The sequence below is a fragment of the Rhamphochromis sp. 'chilingali' genome (assembly GCF_963969265.1).
Source record: "Rhamphochromis sp. 'chilingali' genome assembly, chromosome: 11".
In the NCBI taxonomy this organism is placed as follows: Eukaryota; Metazoa; Chordata; class Actinopteri; order Cichliformes; family Cichlidae; genus Rhamphochromis; species Rhamphochromis sp. 'chilingali'.
In genome coordinates this window covers 27851634-27867961 of record NC_137938.1, presented here as the reverse complement: position 1 = coordinate 27867961, position 16328 = coordinate 27851634, and the positions used below count along the sequence as shown (strand labels likewise).

The window sequence follows — 16328 nt, the reverse complement described above, 5'->3', positions numbered from 1 at the left end:
ATTACACCCATCGCAGGAACAGCTTTGGACAATGCAGTCTTCACAACATGCTAATGGTAGTGTCTCTGTGAAGAGCATATATGAACAATACCTGGAGCTATTTAGGAATCAAGCTCTGAAACTCTCGTGGAAACAAAAAAATATTGTTAATCATGCCCATTATTGATGTGTTCCTTTATGGACAAACAGTAAAACAAAGAGTCTGCTGACAGTGCAGAAACCTTTCATAGGATATCTAAAAACAATAATGTCCTCTCTGTGAAGAACTGCATGTGATTTAAATGTTTATAGAAGGTAAGTTCTTCTTACACCAGAGATACACAAATAAAGTGGAATATCTGCACAGATACTTTATTCCTTCGTCTTAGATGGTGAACTCTGTACAGTGTACAGTAACACTGGTGGAATTTAAACTCTGTAGAGAGCACTGAAAATGGAGTAGTGAAAAAGTTATCAGAGCCCAAAGGTCACACACACACACAAAAAAAAATTCCCAAGTTAAATTTAGAAATAATGAAAGATGTTGACAAAGAAAGCGAGACAGATGCTGAAACAAATCTGGATTTGTACAGCTTGTACAGATTTGTGATCTAAGCTTAAAAGGAACATTGTATTCTGATTCTCGGCTCAGCTATTTTTTACTTTGGAACCGTGAAGCTTTGCACAATTAAAAAGCACGTCATTTCATAATGCCTGCTCTATAGCCCCTTAGTTGAGCCATCGCCTGAAACAGCAGTAACATTAGCTCCAGTAAGTGTCTTTAAACATCCCGTCCTCCCTAGAAGCCCACTTCCTACTGAGTGTCCAGCTTCCAGAAGCCAAGTAAAGGGCAGGTCAGTGCTTATGAGCACCACCTCCCCCTCTCGAAGACCAAACTGTAAACCTATTATCATATTTTTCCTCATTGTTTAATCGTAAATTAAAGACGTCACCTTTAATGAGGTATCCATACAGATATATTTTCTTATTGTTTAAACTTTGAAGTCAAATAAGTTCAGTTATGGCTTTGGTTACTAGATTTCAATCATGTTGATGTTGACTTAACTTTACCTATGTAAAAAATACACATATATATGTTGGAACTAATTGCCCTAAGCAAAATGAAAATGACACTGTTCACAATATTTAGTCGTGACTCTAGTAAAATATATTTTTTGGACTCTTAAAAGGACTGCACACAATCAAAGCTACTAATTTCTCTAAGCCACTGACCACAGGAGAACCTTTTCCAAGACCTCAACACAGAAGATGCTATCAGAAATCGGAGACCCGAAGGCAAACCTGAGCCCTATCTGGTCCTGCAGCACAAGGACCAGACCGGCTTCAGGGTGCCCAAAAAAAGGAATATTATTGCCTTACAATGATGTGTATTTTAGTGCATACTAACCCTCTCTATGGATTTACAGATGTGTCAAGAATTCATGCTAACATTTATTGTAAATCACCAAACCGCTGAAGGGTGACTTGTGATAATATTCAACACAAACACACCACCAGTGTGGACAATTCATCAATGTTCTGTAAGTCTTTACTGGCAACCAAACATTGTTCCAAGCTATAAACTCACATGGAACAGATTTATTACACTAATACACAGAGTTGATATTGGACATCTAAGCTCTGAAATTCAGAGCAGCTGAGCTGTGGGAGTGATGATAGCACGTCTCTGAAGACCACATTAGAAACAGAGTCTGACTTTAGTCATTATGTGAAGCGTTTGGGGCCATTACCCTGCACGAGACCACAGATGGAATTAGGCTGCCAAGTAAGCACCTTGTGTGCATGAGCCATGCTAATGGCCTCTGTGGTCAGCTCTAAACAAAACACCTTCAACATACAACCTAGTCCAGAGAAACTGGGCAATGAGTGCAGCAGAAGGTTGCAAGTGTCATCGTTGGATTAAATTCAATTTCATTTTCACTAATAACTGGCTAATAACTACATCCAAGTTTACAGCAGTGACCCAGACTTGGAGGGAGCTATGGGAGACCCTCTCCACCACAGGAGGCATCCAAAACTAATTCATCCATTAACACTGCCATTATTTTTCTCTAAATCTGAATCAAAAGCACGAAAAAAAAAAATCATAATGGGCATATGAAACAGTAAAAGCACCAAGAAAGACAATTCAACCATGAGGTCAACAGAATAAGAGAAGAGGTTAGCAGGTTAGCATTGTAGTAGAAAGTAAATTAGGATTGGGTTGCAGGAGAAGAAATTAGCCACGAGCATATAAAAGGTTATCAACCAAAAAATGAGCAGTTTTAGCAGATATTATCAGGCAGCTCTGAAAAAACAGATAAGCAATCAAAAACAAAACAAAAAAAATGCAGGTGAACAGCCTAACAGCTCAGTGCTGCACTAACAAGCTAGCATGTTCACGCAACATCCTAATGCCCATCTTACATATATGGAATAATTTGAAGTTAAACGTGTAAAACCAACAGGTCACATAAGTCGAAAAGATTCATGTTCCAGAGACGCTGAACATGTCAGACAAATCTTAGCACTAGAGGTCTGTGGTGTAGACCACAGAGTTCATGGAACCTGGCCAAGAGCCTTACTCCAACCCTGCTTCAGCTTCGACTGCAAAGGCAGTGGTAACAGGTAGCAGAGTTAGCATGTATTAGACTAAAAAGCTAGCAGGCTACTTAGCTTTATGGAGGGAAACATTAGCTTTTGTAGTTTCCAGATGTCAGCGGATGAAAGAAAACTGTGTTAAAGTGGCCAAGAGCCAAACTGAATAGTTGTATCAAGAACAAATGTGCATCAAGCACTACGGTGATATTGAGAAATAAAAGTGGCAAAAGTGATCTTTCTCCATCTTTATTATTATTATTATTGAAAATATATTTATGGCCCAAAGGTGTAGTGATTCTTGTTGTGTTTTTCTGACATTTTGACATGTTTGCTTATTTTATTTATTTATTTATTTTTTACATGATTAGATCTATTAGATTTGTACACACTGATCAGCCACAGCATTAATATATCAATAGCACTGGATATCATGTTGCAATACTAATGTTCTTCCTGAAAAACTTTGAGGTCTGGATTTTATTTTAAAATTCAGTACCTGTTCCTCCCATCCCAGTAAGCCTTACAAACGTGGTATTTATTCTTCCACATTTCAGAGCTGTTTTAGCAGTGCAGGAAGAACATCAACAATTAGATAGAGTTTCATTTTGAAGCTGATCAGTATATACCTTTGGACTTCAGTATCTGATGTTGTTGAATACACGTATATATGCTCATGAAGTGCTTTGATTTATCCTGCAAATTCATTATCCTATAATGTGAGAATTGTTAGTGGAAATAGTCTTTGTTTAAACAAACAGTTCTTTTTTACTTATTGACACTTTCATTTTTCATTTATTACATACACAAATCTACTTTTCATTTCTGTAATTAAGCACCAAGTTTAATAGACTGATTACTTCAAGTGTCCCATCATTCCCCACATTCACTCCACATCTCTTCCATATGAATTATTCAGTCCTTGAGACCTCCATTGGTTTGGTTAATCAGTCAGATTTATCAATGCTACATAAGAAGTGCAATATCTCAGTCTGCTCTGTCAGAGCTAAGTATGTCAAATATGACTAATATCCAGTCACTTTGTATCTAACGCAGGCTTTCGGGCTTGAGGGACACCAGGCCCACCCAAAAGTCTATGTCTCATTTCCTCAGGGCTCACTTTCCTTAGCCTCATGTTTCTTAGTAGTAATGCACTCTTCCAATAGTTCCCGTTCCTGTCCCCAGGATATCTGGCTGGCCGTTCCTCCAGATCTCTCGGATGATGCGTTCCCTCTCCTCCAGTCGCTGTGCACGCTCCAGCTCTTCGGCTGAAGTAAACACATTCACGCTCAGTGTCCCATCCGACTGGCTGGTGTGATTGCCAACAGAGATTTCTGTGGTGGGCAACGGAACAGTCGCCTCTACATCGTCCACTTCTTCATCTTCATCATCGTCATCACTGTCCTCATCCTCCTCGTTGATGTCCTTTAAGTTTTTTTTCTCAGGAGTGGAGGGGGTAATGGTAGTGCGTGGCTTGCAGGAGATCCGAATCACCAGTAGGCAGAGTGTGAGTATCAAGCCAAAACACACTCCAAGCACAAAGTAAAGGCCAAAACTCTCTGGATTTGCTAAAGAAGGGACAAAAACAAACTGCATTAGATACAGTTAAATGTTGTTAAAAAATGAGAGGCAAATTCACACTGTGGCTTACCTTTGATGTGTGCATAGGCAGCAATGCTGTTACTTAGGAGGTCCATTTCCTTTTTCTTCACATCCATGGTGACTCGGTTTTCTTCTTTTACACCTGTAGCAGACATTTGACACACAATATTTAATCTGACTGCTATAAGATACAAGACACTTAATCAATCAGTTCTCTTCCAGGTGCTTAAAGTCGCTTTTGAAATATCTGCCAGACTTCTTTTCCTCCAGGTTTATATTCTGTGCAGCGCCGGGATGTCAAACCCACTGACCACAACATTCTTCATATGCCTGGTGGGTGGGATGAGGCCTTCGAGTCCCCAACAAAAGCTCCTTTGTGTCACTATTAACTACTAGCTTGATGTGGGATCATCATAATGCATTTGGCACATGGCACTTTGCCTCAGCCATTCTCTCTGAACCATGACAACCCTATATAAATGAGGTCAAGAGTCAATTTCCCAAGTAGCCGCAACGGGCTCCTTCGTGTCAGATGGGACTGTCAGATCGATTTGTAAAGCTCAGAGGAAGCAGCCAGTGCACGGTTGACATTTTTCTAATGTTTAGCCATTGTTTCCTTGACATTTAAGCTGCCTTATCCTCCCATATCCTGTCAGTCAAATGAACTTTGTTGTGCTTCTTCCGCTGCTATGTGCAGCCATAACTTCTGTCACTACCCAAGGATGGCATCATAGAGCTGCACCAAGTTACATAAAAGAGTGCTGGTGACAACAGAAAAAAGACCAGTTCAGAATAACACACATACACACGTTAGCACCATCCCTCTTTAGCATGTGCTTTGTGTTGTGGCTGACTGTGGAAAAAAAACCATTCTGTTCACGAGATATGATGACGAGCGCTGCAACCATCTCACTCTAACCTCTTCTCTAAGTTAAACCACATGTCACTGTGCCTATAGAGATCATATGGACTCGTTCATATTGCACAAACCACATGTTTATGTTTCCATTTACCTCTAAATTGCACCCAGTGATAATCTCAATGTCTGATCTCTATCATGATGTGACTACCTCAATAATTTATTTAGCATGTGTGCTTACTTGTTGATGGAACTTTTAGTAAAATTCAAGCATGAAACCACACATGTGTAAACCATATGTAATATGGCCCACTAATGAACTTTAAAACACAGCAAACATTCTCTTGTAAAAGTAGAAGTAAACAGAAAGGGGAGTGCAGATAAAGTATAAAACTTACCACAAAAATGAAACTATGGAGCTTCAGTTCCAGTTCATATTGTTCTGAGAAGTTGGAGAACAGATGCAAAATTATCACGCTCCTCTTTTCTCTCTGCTGTTGGATCACGGCTTGTGATCTTTGGTCTTCAGGCTAAATAGTTGATTTGGCCACCCTGAAAAAAAGAGCAAATACACACACAGACACGTCAAGCTATGTTAGAGCCAAACTCAGTGAGGCGTCTGCAATGCAAACAAAGACAGACCTATTGCAGGTTACGTGGTCCAGCAGGAGACCAGAGGCAGACTTTTTGCATTTTTTAGTGCTTAAGTTGTTCCAACACAGAAAAAAAAACACAGGTATGGCCAAGTTGTGCATATTAGTGTCATAAAAGCAACATGAAAAGTAACTTTATTTTTTTTTTTTTTGCTAAAAGAAAAAGTAAATTTTTTTTTGATGTCTTTAAATACATTTGATTAGATCTTGGGAACTAAATTATTTTGTGATATGAACTTAGTGGGACTTTGTTCTATGACTTGAAGATACTCCACATTTAGACTTTTATGCATAGAAAGCTGGGAACAACATCAGATCCAATTACAAAGATACTAGCAAAATGAGTACTGACAGCTAAAAAATCCCCAAAAACATAGGGTCCCCTTCTGGCTCTGTAGGGAAAAAAACACCTATTAGATGTAAAGCTGTCATCAATAGTAAAATACAAGTGAGGTGTTTCCACTCTCCAGCCTCAGGGACCTGTAATGCTGCTCTCTCATTGCAGCATTGTGCAAGGATGACAAAACAGAACATTTTGAACTTTGAACAAGTGACACGAACTTGAGATTTTTCTTTTTGTTTCTAGCACCTTGAACAATAACAATCAATTTTCTATACTTACTAAAAGCCCTATAACATCCTGGGGGTTTTGCGGTTTACATGCCAGGTGCAGAGCTGAGCGCTGTGAAAATGCTGAGCTGTGGAGTTTTTTGACTTGCACCCCTGTTTAGGAAAAAAGATCCTCTGCCAGCAGCAGTTGGTTTAGCAGAGCCTCTGAGCTTTCCAGGGCAGATTTTGATCTTGCTGACTCTTGGCAGATCCTATGCACTTTACACAGTGCCTAACTGAAACAGCACTCGGGGGGGGGGGGGGGGGGGGGGGGGGGGGGCAAGTGACAGAGCGGCCGCTGTGGGAGCATGCTTTCCAGGCTGACCACCTTGAGCCGTACAGGAGGCAGCTGCTCCACGATGCAGTGATAGACCCGTGCACTGTCTTCCAAACAAGCTTCCTCTCTTTATAAAAAGTAGATAAACAAATAATGAACAGATTCATTTCCGATCTCCTGCTGAGGCGAATCCCACTCGATGATAGAATCCACATAATGGAATCTATCATCATTATCCAAGCTGAGCAGAAAAGCACAGACTTTAAATGAAATATTTTGTTTTTGTCCCAGGGGTAATAAAGTAAACGGCTCGGATGACTACAGTCTTTTTAAGCCAAGGTCAAAGCTAATGATTGGGTACCTACAGAACATTAACTGACCTCTACTCACACCGCTATGCAGCAAAACTGAGCTTTAGGATCTTGGCATCTGTTACTGGTGGCTAATGATAACTGGAGAGCTGTTTAAAACCTATTTAAACACTAATTATCCTGGCTTGTTGTTTTGTTGTGTGTTTGTTTTAGTCAAACAAGGAAATTATTAACAGACCTGTTCCTCTGCAGCAGCATGCACTGTATCATGACTCAGTTCTCAGTCATGTTCTCAAAGTGACCCAATCTGTTTTTCTTTTGCAGGTTTTGCACAACCCGAAAGCTTTAAAAAGGAGACCTTCATTATAAGAAAACAGTCATGCTTTGGGGACTTGATGTATCATTTATTTCCATCATGTTTTACTTAAACAGTTGTTAAATTTTTAACAGCCTGGAAAATATTGTGACCCTACTCATCTGGTTCGAGGTGCAGAAAGAGGCATTTCTTTTGAAATTCTACCTTTTTTGGCCCTGTTAAGGTCCAAAAAAGGCAGAATTTCTGAGGGTCTCATACCCTCAGGTCAAAGACTTAGGCTCACCCCGTCTGAGGTCTTCTTCATGTCTCTGAATATTAAATAATCACTCAAATCATCATCATCCTGACATTATTTTCTTTTTTTTCTGTGCGAAACACACAGTCTATATTTTATGTCCTGTTATATCAAAACAGCTATTATTCCAGTAACAAATGGAAAGGGCATCAACTAAATTACCATTCATCTCTGTGCATGTGTGTGTGTGTCACTCAGCAATGAGCTGTTTGTGTCAGATCACTGCAGAAGCCAAGATAAACACATCATGACGTTGTGGCCTGAGAAGAGGTCAGGCGCTATTTTTGACCCGGCATTGTTTGCTTTGGTTTAGAAGAAATAGCTGAGTGGAGGACCAGCTACAAAATGTTATGCAGTGTGATATTTTTGCTGTTGTGGTGATAACCACAACTGCTCTTCCTTCCCACAAGGTTTATCCCTTTCCACAGAGGCAACATCCAGGGCAAAGCCTTTCCTCTGCTTCATTGTCTTAGATAAGTAGGTTGAGACAGAATAGACTGGGCTGTTTACTGTACACAGATGTCAGCTGAGCAGTTTATCAGGTGGCTCCTTAGATGGGCAGCTTTCCAAGGCAAAGGTCTGTCACAGAATAGACGCACTTTTCCCCTTGGATAGTTCACCAGTTACAGTAGTTTCATAAACCATCCAACCATATTGCTCCTTTTCCACAATGAAAAAGTCAAAGTTGTAACTCTTCAGTGGAATTTACGCGAGGAGTCAAGCCACATTTGATTTATACACAGAACATGAAAAGGTCAGATTACACAAGGAAGCCTGTCTGTGTTATTTCCGCATTGTAATGACACACACACTGAACCACAGAAGAAAATAAATATTTTTAATACCTCCAATTTCTTTGCAGCTGCAATGATTCCTAGCACAACAGACAGTGTGTCTGTGGTTTGCCTGGGATGAAACTTCACAAAATGAAAATGCCCAGATCTACATGCACACACAGACTCTCTCTAGTAGCCAAGATCACAAAAGGTGCTGTTACACAGCAAAGTCTCCAGTGTTAAATTAACACTTTTGACAGTGTTATATGTTTAAAAGTAACCTAGTCAGTTTTGAAGATTAACAAAGACTAGCACTGAGCAGTGCTGATTTTCTAACACTGGAAAATAACTCAAAATGTTAGAAATATTCCAGTGTTAGAAAATCAGCACTGCTCAGTGTTAGTCTTTGTTAATCTTCAAAACTGACCAGGTTACGTTTAAACATATAACACTGTCAAAAGTGTTAATTTAACACTCAACAGTGTTGTATTTAACACTCAGAGGTGTGGACCCATATAGACACTCTCCAGTGTTAATTTAACACTGGAGATTTTGCTGTGTAGGATTTATAGCATCTTTTTTTGGTCTTAATTATGCTCTTATTCTGTAGCTGCCGATAGAAAAAAAAAACTCTAAATGATTCACAACATCAAACAAACGCATTATTTCCAGCTTTCAGATCTCATTCTGAAACCGTGCAAGTTCCTGTAAAAAGAAAAAAAAAGATTTACTGAATCATAGCTTCGTTTTGGCTCACATGCCAAAGAATGTGAAACTGTATCACAAAAATATCTGCTGGATGTATGTGCACACCATTTATCAGACACCTGTAATCAAGCCAGCGAACCGTCTCCAAGCACTCAAACATAATGGAATTTCAAGTTCTCCGCAAAACAGCAGAAGTGCAGTAGATTACTTTCCACTTGGTAAATAGAAACATTGTCCAAACCAAGATCTCTGTCAACTGTGTCTGTGAAAGCATTCATGGATGTCCACAGGGTGAAGGGTAATTTCTTCTGGAAGTGCCTGTAAGTTTTCTTCAGACGGCGGAGGGTTGCACAGAGCTGCATTTCTGGAGAAAGTAAAAGTACATTTCTTCCAAGTTACTCTTGACACCAACATCTTGGATTTCAAGCTATGATTTCTGTCAGTTCTGCTACCCCGTTGTGAAAGCTTGACAGGAAGGTTGTTCCATTTGGAAACAAAAAATTCACAAGGGTAACATCAGGAAAGATGCAGAAACCCAGGCTGAACATGAGCAGACACAGCTTGGAGAGTTTGAGAGTGTTTGATCAGGCGTAGTATTTATCAGCAAAAAACAATCAAATAAAGCCAAATTTTTATGCTAGATAACTTTTAGAAAAATATTGAAAGGACAGAGATATGGTATTCTTTAACCATTAATCCACCTGAGGGTTGTGGGAGGGCTGGAACCTAGCCTAGCTGTCATGGGGCAAGCGACAAGGTACAAACTGCCAAACTATCACGGGGCTAACATCCAAAGACGGACAATCAGTAATGCTCACAGTCACACCAATTTAGTATAACCAGTTAACTTAACAAGCTTGTCTTTGAACTGTAGAAGGAAGCTGGAATACTGAGGGAAGGTGCACTCCACACAGAGGGGTGTAGCTGGCCAGCAGATCTGAACCACTGCTCTTAAAATGCTTCTTAAAAGCCAAACGGTTAGAAAAATGATCAAACAGTTAATAACTAAATCAAGTATTTTTTTAAATTAATGATATGTTTCTTTCCACCATTTATTTAAACAGAGAGTGGTTAACGTAACTTCTCAGAAAAAGATGTGTTTTAGGAAGAGCTTTAACATGCAAATAAGATTTTAAAAAAAAAGCTTTTTGGGGCTGACAGTGGAAATGAGAGTTGAAAATATAAAGTATACCTGCTGTCTTGTCCTGGCTCTTTTGCCCATTTAGAATCACACTGATTACAAAAGCAGATGAAGTTTTCGCTGTTATCACAGACCAGCAGGATTTCAAACTTCCCATGAATTTAAGTGCCTGTGGGGCTTCAAACCACATTTGCAGGTGAAGAGTATGAGCATCGTCCAAAGCGAATGAGAGGTCCTCGAGTGCAGGTTGTCTCATTACCTCAAGTTTCCAAGGTCAGCATTTATTTCCAGCCTCAGCTCAAGAAAAGGTTGATGAGCACAGTGAAAGCTTTGTCTGCTGATGACTGAAGATTGTTTTGCCAATATGAACATGAAGACTTTCAGTTTTCAAGAACTACTACAAGAACCCAACCACTCCCAGTAGTTTGACAGAACATGATTAAATCATCGAGAAAAAAAAATTACCCATGTAACATTCACGGTTGGTAAAAACAAACAGAATTTCAATCATATTTGACCCCATTCTGAACTACTCACCCTAGCTACAGCCAGCTGCAAAGACAAACAGCATAGCAAATTTAAAAGTCAGGACATGCCCAGCTTTTATCAAGTTTCCTCTTGAGACTCTTAGAGAGTCTTGAATGTCTTGAATATCTTTTAGTGTTGGATATGATGCTGAAAAAGACCTTTGGTTTTTATGCGTTGATGGCTCTGGGCACTGGGTACTGTATTTTACATAAGCCTAATGAACAACAGCTTTTCTTTCAAGGACAAACCCTTTTCCAGGAGTGAACACAAACTCCCGGCAGTATTGTCAGCCAATTATTTTACAACAGATATTTAGCTTTCAACAACAGTTAGGTTAGGAATTCACTGTCCAACGTGATGGCAGTGGTAGACTCAGGGCAAAGCATCTCTTGCCCTGATTAATTCCTTTCCATCTTCATGTCATGAAGACGTGAACCTCAGTGTACTGCTCGCCCTGTGGAGAATATGTTTTGTGGGTTATGGCAGGTAATGGGAGGGTAATAGAGATGCAGGACTGAGCTTGGGGTTAGAGCAAGTGGTTAATAGCACCCAGATGTGTTCCTGATATGAGGGAGAGAGAGAATGCTTTGCTATGTAAATCAGGGAGAGATTTCCCATGCTCCTTCTTAATACTGACGTCATCAAGGTATAAGTCAAATAGCTGATGGCAGTAGGGAATCCAATTTATGACAACCATTGTGTGTTGTGCTGAAAAGGTTTATTTATATATTCGTGTGTGTACAGTTTTTTCTTATAGGTTGTTTGAGTAATTCCTGGATGTTTAGATCGATTCATTTGAGCGTTCCTCTACAATTCCCTAAATTACTTTGGGCTTTAGATCAGCACAAATTGAAATCTCCAAAAATAGAGACATGATCTCATTGTTTTCATTGATCTTGGCCATCATCCAGCAAGCAAGCCAGCACCACATACTGTATCAATTACATGGACCCTACGGATTACTCTGTGACACAAAACACGTGTTTGCCCTTTCCATGATTGGGCCCATACAGCTCGCTGTAGGCTATCCACAAATATGTTGCAGTTCCAGTAGATTTGGGGAGTTTCGAAGTGTTGCTCTGGCAGGACTGAGTTTGTGTAGTGAAAGTGAAGGCTGCTTGTATGACTATTTTAGGGGCTGTTGAGGTAGTGGCTCCTACTGACTTCTTTTAGTAACCAGTAGCAATTAGAAAAACAGCGCTGTCATCTGTTATGGTTAACTCTTAGATCATGATAGTGTCATATTTTTACAATAGAGATGTGAGGAGGTGCTTAGAGCACAGATCATAGCATAGCTTAAAAATGATAGTTTATAAGATGGCATGGTGCTCTAAAACTAATCCTTTCAATTTTCTGGGTTTATTTACAGCAAGACAAAAATAAAAATGTGACATGGCTTTTGCTGACAGTGCTTTTGTTGTCACTTGAGCTAATTTTATGTGTTCTTGTAGGGTGCAAATATTACTTAACATAATAGCCAAGTTATTGTTGATTGTTATATCTGCGGAATAATGCCTTGAGTTTGGGCCTAAATAACATTCATTCAGCTCTTGTCATTGTTTCAAACAGCAAATGTACTAAATATTGCAGCCTAAGCAAAAATATGCCCACCACACATTTATGCATGCTCAAGCACATTTTTTCAACATGTGTCTTTTCCTGCATGCCCCTCTTCTTCCAGTATGTGTGTGTCCAGCTGCAAATATGTCTCAGCATACATGTATCCAAGATAGGAGTGTAAGCTTAGGTAAACCCACTGGACTTAACATGTCAACCATCCACTGAAATCTAAAGACCAGACTGTCTAGGCCAGTGGGGCTCCCGCTAGAAGACAATAAGCCCTGAGTCCTGGAAGGCATCACCGGCTAGTTGAAGCTTTGCTAAACATAGTTTTGGAGACACCTCATTTATCAAACTCATATTTGTCAGTGACCTAAAATATATATATTTTTTATGTGTTAGCTATCACCTTTTGACCAAGGCCATATAACTGTTAAACAAAACCGCTGTTAAAAGTGCAGTAATTAAATCTGTATACATATATGAGTGTGTTAAAAGGGCGTTAAGGTGAAACCAGCTGCTGCTTGATGAATGACATGATTTTGGAGCTGTGTTTTTACCTGATGAAAAACTAGACAAGTGATAAACACTCACCATTTTTCCCACATTTTCAACCCTGGTAACAACAGTTAGCGGCTATAATAAAACCACCAGCACTAACAGTTAAAAGGAGAAGGCCTGCTGTTTAAATGGAGCACTTTGTTTTGGGGCTGGGTGTTGTTCAGAGAGATCTGCTGATGATCATCTGATCCTGCATGACTTCATATCCTAGCTTAAATATGCCCCATGAAACCATTATCACAGCATCTTCACTGTAAATAAACCATTTTTTGGCAAAGCATTTTTTTCCCCATGCAGTGGTTATCAAAGGCACTCTGACCTTAGGACAAACATATGCTGTACATCCAGATATGAAACAAACCACTGCAAGTTTAACTTTAAACCCAACTCACCTAAAAAGATGTCAGCGACAATCAATGTGAAATTAAAAAGTGATGCACAAGACAACTACCGTATTTCCATTGCATGGAATGTTAAAGTTGGAACAAGCTGAAAATACTCCAAGGAATAAATGTAGGTAAAGTGGTTCATTGGTGTTGGCTGACATTTTTTCATTTACTTTCTTTGACATTCCCATCTTTTGTAACTTTTGTTTGGGACAATTTGCAATACTGAGCAACCAACAGTGAACTCCTGATTCAGCATTTTTCCATCTGTCCAAGTTATGTCCAAGGGACATAAGAGGCACACTAAATGCATATGCATTAAGATCTAATTCGCTTAATTCATGCACTGATGGAAAATTACCTCATTGCTCTTACTTCAATTTTTAGTATAATTGTTCTCTCCCAAAGCCAAGAACTGGAAACATGAAGTTTGATGCGGTGGTCTACACATGGGACTTTGAGAATGTTTACTGGGATGCTTTTGTGATAACAATGCATTGTTCACATTTGATAAAACAGCACTGTTGCCCAATTTTGAGTCCTGCTAAATCAGCCAAATGTATGTACACACTATACCTCTGCAGGGCTTCAATAGCATTACATCATTACAGGCTATTTGTTCATGTGTAAACATAAATTACAAAGAGTAACGATAATATATCTAGCTGCCTATATTAGCCCTTCTCTTGCACTGGGTTTGTTTATGAATGCTATCCATTGGGCTAAGTTCTTTTGACTTATCCTGGCTTTGTGTGGATTGAAACTTTCTGCAAACAGATTGGTACCATGGGACTTTAGACAAGCAAATCAAGTCAGAATCTGACCTTTCACCTCTGAGTAAATGGAGAGAGTTACCAACCATCCTCAGGACAGATAAGACAGGCCAACTGACAAGTGAGTCAACTGGGTTTTGGAAAAAGAAAAGTCTGCTAGTATGAATAGCTTGGAGAGGTCATGCAGAAGTCAAGTCTTGATAATCAGGCTCCAAGGGGTCATTTAACCCTGTTACATGCTCTTCCTATGGGAGATTATCTGATTGAATGTGGGAGGCTACAGTGCAAGCAGTCCACTCAGATAGTGTGAATAAAAAGACACTGGAGAGCAGCTCCAGCCTCCACCCATCAGCGCTCTTCTCTCTGATAAGAGGTGCTAACCACAATCATCCAGCAGAAAGCTAGAACTAATGGAAATGAGGCATATGGTCAGCTGCTGTTGACCATGATCTTCTCTTAGTGCTTATGCAAAAAAAAAAAAAAAGGAAAAGAAAAACTGACAGATGAATAGAGCCATACGCACCATGTGTGCCCTGCTTTTAAAATTCTCTCACCTCTCTTATTTTACTGTAAGAATCTGCTCTTTTGTGGCCTTAAAAACACAACAAAACAGCAACAGGATGTTTGCTTATATTGAACCTTTTATTAGACAACTATCTAGTGGCTTTAAGTTTAGAAATGATGTGCAGAGGCACAGGAAATCCAGCTCTTCTGTCCTGTCTGAACTGGTGCTGCATCAGCTCTTCTTAGATCTGTTACAAGCTAAAAACACTTTAACTCAGCTCTGATGCACTGACACGGCAGATGAGGATCCAGCTTAGTTCGAGACAGTAGATTGTAGTAGAACAACGTGTTTTTATGTAAAAAAGATGCCAGGTGCTTAAAAGGTTTGAAGAATGTATTCACACTGCTGTTACTAAAACTCAGTCACTTCACTCAAGCTTCTCTAAACCTTTGAACACAGTTAATCAAAACAGAAACAACTGCAGATAAGCTGCTTTTTCTTGTAAAAACTTACCAGACTCGCTGTGATGAAGACCAGATATCAGACTTTGTAGCACAGGAAGGTTTTCCCAAGACCAAGCATCTCTCTAAACTAAAACAAATTAAATCTCAGACTCTCTCTAATACAGGAAAGAGTTAATTTTAAAAAAAAATAGTGTTCGTGATTCACAGGAGTTTCTATGATATGAATGTTAAACTCACCCGTCACTCTTGAGAGAAGCTGTTCAGTCCTCGCAGAAAGCAAACTGCAAATCTTAATCTTCCTTCCCTCCAAATTTTGAATTAGAGAAAAGGAAAAAAAGAGCACGGCATTAAAAGCAGCCTTGACTGTTGCTCTGTTGCTGCTGTGGTCAAGTCCTGAAGGGAGCGTGTGTTTGCCTGAGTATGTGTACAGGGTCTGGGGAAGAGGTGGTAACTTCCTCTGAAAGTTGGAGACGGAGCGAGTAACAGAGTTCTCTCTCTCCCGGTTCCAATCTACAAGCAGGAAAAGCTGTCACACTATCCCTCTTTCAGATGAAAAAAAGAAAGAAAGAGGAACAGCCAAAAAAGGGCAAGCTCCAAGAAGAGGGGAGGGAGGAAAGCTGTGGTGTGTGTAGTGTGGTGAGGGTGTGTAGGAGCACTGGAGAGCGGGGGTTCCCTCTGTTGTTGAGAAAACAGGCAAAACGCAACTCCAGGAATATTAGCCCAAGTTTTTCCATGCAGTTTGACAAGAAACGAAACAATATGTTACATGGTGTAAGAACTGCTGTTTTGTGGCTTTGCACTTTTTCACCCACGCATCTAAACGTTTAATGGGTGTTGTGAATAGCTTCAGGAAAATGCTGGATTACAAATCCTAGTCTTCTTTCCCTCCAAGCTATTTCTTTAAAAGAACATTTTCTTTTATGAGGAATGAGATCAGTTCTGCTCTCAAGTGTGTTGATAGAAAACTTTGTGCAGGCCGCCGGTTTGTTTTGTGTAGTTTAAAGACTGTAAGGGAACAGCAGCTACCTGGATCTGTCACGTCTGAGTAATCTGCTTAATAACTGACATTTGAAAATGTCAAGTTGCATTGCTATGGAGAGAATACATGCTGAAATTGTTTGTTGCGGTGAATTCTAGTTCTCAGTGTATGCCTCTCAATCTCAAGAGAATAACCAAGAATACACAACATGCAATTTTTGTGCTCTAATTTTTGCACATATTAAATAAAACATGTTAATTAGTAACCTTTAGAGATGTTAGCAGACAGACCCAGGATTCCTAATTCCCCTTGTTTATACTGTTAATGCTCATATAACCTGTAGCTTAATTATATTTAATGCATATATGCGAATGCCCTTGATCTTCTATACTAAATAGAAAGTAAGTGCATCTTTCAGAATGTTAAAATCTACTTTGAAAATAAAGTT

The 16328-nt window shown here is 39.6% G+C and overlaps 1 protein-coding gene across 2 annotated transcripts; it reads right to left on the bottom strand.

Moving 5' to 3' along the window:
- Positions 1–33: 33 nt before the first annotated feature.
- eva1ba (eva-1 homolog Ba (C. elegans)) lies at positions 34–15491 on the bottom strand. Of its 2 annotated transcripts, XM_080896093.1 has the most exons (5): positions 15139–15491; positions 14951–15028; positions 5437–5590; positions 4229–4321; positions 34–4145 (listed from the first exon to the last, which is right to left on the bottom strand). In XM_080896093.1, exons 4-5 carry the CDS (start codon positions 4293–4295, stop codon positions 3718–3720), a joined length of 495 nt encoding a protein of 164 aa, XP_080752219.1. In that variant the 5' UTR covers positions 4296–4321; positions 5437–5590; positions 14951–15028; positions 15139–15491; the 3' UTR covers positions 34–3717. The 2 variants fall into 2 exon arrangements, with proteins under 2 accessions (XP_080752219.1, XP_080752220.1); XM_080896094.1 differs by lacking the exon at positions 14951–15028.
- Between the last annotated feature and the right edge of the window lie 837 nt (positions 15492–16328).

What these genes read in the sequence shown, in the direction of transcription:
- eva1ba (XM_080896093.1), bottom strand. Translation starts at nt 4,295, where the DNA reads ATGGATGTGAAGAAAAAGGAAATGGACCTCCTAAGTAACAGCATTGCT. An exon ending in TGCCTATGCACACATCAAAG is followed by an intron (nt 4,146 to 4,228) that starts GTAAGCCACAGT and finishes TCCCTTCTTTAG; the next exon opens with CAAATCCAGAGAGTTTTGGC.